We start from the raw sequence: 2,124 nt of genomic DNA on the forward strand, positions 1-2,124 counted from the left end.
CACCAACCGCCTAAAGTAAAAGATTGTCTCAAAGTTAGTGAGAAGAGCATGGAAATGCTGTGGACCCTGCAGAAGTGGTTTCCTTGGAGCGTACAACTCCGGTTCGAGGTCGCCCGCAAGGCCTTGTAGTGCTGAAACAGGGAAGTCTCAATTCCCTTATGCTCTCGCTAACGGCATAAACATGCCAGCCCCGTTCTGGTGGGCTGCGTGTCATGGGCGACCACGCTGTCCACACAGTACTATGGGAGCAACACAGCAAACCCTACCCCCAGAAGGCAGAGTTGGGCAAAAGGAAAAAAAAAAAAGGGGGGGGCTGGGTGGGGAATCAGTGACCCTTTGGGTTTTTCGTAGGATTGTCTCCTCACTGGGAATTGAGCCACACCCAGAGCCACTTGTTTCCATGCTTCTGATATAAAAGCATCTACATTCATTACAATTAAAAAAAAAAAAAAAAAAACAACCCATGACATTAGATGGATCATCGGTAAAATGAGAAGAGTTCCTAGCCACAGGCAATCTACAAATGAGACTGGTGACCCAGCAAGTCTGTACGTGGCAGCAGCAGCGTCACGAGCACAAGGCAAAACATGAGCTTTAAAAGGGTTTTACTGAGACCTTTGGCTAGTATGGCTCCCATTGGCAGGGTCGAACTCAGCCAGAGATTTTGGTGGGAAGGTTATGTGGGGGGGGAAACAAAAAAAGGCCATCCCGAGCCCTTTCCAACAGCTGCACTATGTGTAGAAGATGATTTCTGGGATCTGTCCATCCTCCACAGAAGTGCCATTGTTGTTCCCAGCCGCATAACAGAAAGTAAAGCAGGTTTTGGCTCCCGTCGTTGGCGATTCGTGAATCACTTTGCGCAGTCCTTTGGTTCCATAGTGGGAATCTGGACCCTGCAAGAGTCACCAAAAGCAAGGGGAAACGGGTGAGTAAGATGGGGAATGCAGCCGGTGGAGGATAACCACGCAGCTTACTCGCACAGTGAGACTGTGAACCGAGACCCTGACCACGCACCCTTCCACCCTCTGAAGCACAGGACCCAAAGGGGCTCAGTGCTGCCCTGCCTACCAAGTCTCAGGTATTTTAGGGGATGTCATTTTCTACAGTCCAAGGAACAGCTCACTTAAACTCTACATTCCCCTTCAATAGGGCAGGCTCCAGGAGACAACTATGCACAACCCTTTCTGATTAGCATACACTGTGCTCTTGCTTGTTCAATAGCCTAAACTACAGGGCAGGATCATGTCAGTGCTTTGAGCAGGACAAAAAACACACCTCCATGAACGCCAGACTGTGATCAGGACCCCCGGGTCTTAGAAAACAGACAGGTGCTTCCTCAATTTGTCTTGGAAAACTTAAGTTTGTCACAAGACTCAAGGGAGGATGAAGACGGCACCGTCATTACAAGTAGTTTGTAACCAGGACAGCGAGCTCATCTACTGAGCCAGCGGTGGCCAGGTCTCTGGGCAGGCAGCACGCTGTAAGCTAAGCCCCACCCCCTCCCCAAGTGCCACTCCGACCCCTGCTTCCCAGAGGCACGCCTGACAGTTTGTGCTGTGGGACGCCAGATTGGAGGCAGGGGGCTTGAGCCTCTGGCCACAACATGAATTGGGGTAAAAAGCTGCTGCAACAGGGGTGTCACCATCAAGGACAAGGTTAACTCTGCCCTGTCCCAGCCCCCCACCCCCAACACCACTGTTTTATATGGCAGGTGAGGATCCAAAGCCCTGAATTCAACAGAGGCTGCAGGACCAGGGGAAGTTTAAACAGCTCTTGGTGGTAACAACCAACACCTCTTCTTGTAGCAACCTCCTGCCCTGCTCCACTCCTCTGTGCTCTGCCTTCCCTTACTGAGCACCCAAGCTCACCTGCACACACGCACCAGCTGCCCAAGCCACTTGTGGCAACCTCTGCCCTAGACACTGACCCCATTATTGACAGTGAGGCACCGATGCTACTTTCTCAACCAGTACAGACAGGAACCAGCTGTTTTGTGGTTTAGAAAATTCAGAAACCCTTCCTAGTCTCATCAGGAAGACACCGCTGCTTCAGCACTAAGGCAGCAAGCCGCACTTGCCTAGCAAACTTTGCAGAATCCATTTACTAACCAGCTTTACCAGGCAC

At 51.1% G+C, this 2,124-nt stretch overlaps 1 protein-coding gene across 3 annotated transcripts in view; it reads right to left on the bottom strand.

The window, feature by feature from the left end:
- Positions 1–588: 588 nt before the first annotated feature.
- BTBD2 (BTB domain containing 2) overlaps positions 589–2,124 on the bottom strand; it is a 31,951-nt gene continuing 30,415 nt past the window's right edge. For all 3 annotated transcript variants that reach the window (XM_019513315.1, XM_019513314.1, XM_019513313.1), the window contains one exon: positions 589–893. In XM_019513315.1, coding sequence (XP_019368860.1) covers positions 732–893 — 162 coding nt within the window. In that variant the 3' untranslated portion in view covers positions 589–731. The remainder of the gene's footprint in view (positions 894–2,124) is intronic.

Source organism: Gavialis gangeticus, unplaced genomic scaffold (assembly GCF_001723915.1).
Source record: "Gavialis gangeticus isolate Ggan-Ray unplaced genomic scaffold, GavGan_comp1, whole genome shotgun sequence".
NCBI lineage: Eukaryota > Metazoa > Chordata > Crocodylia > Gavialidae > Gavialis > Gavialis gangeticus.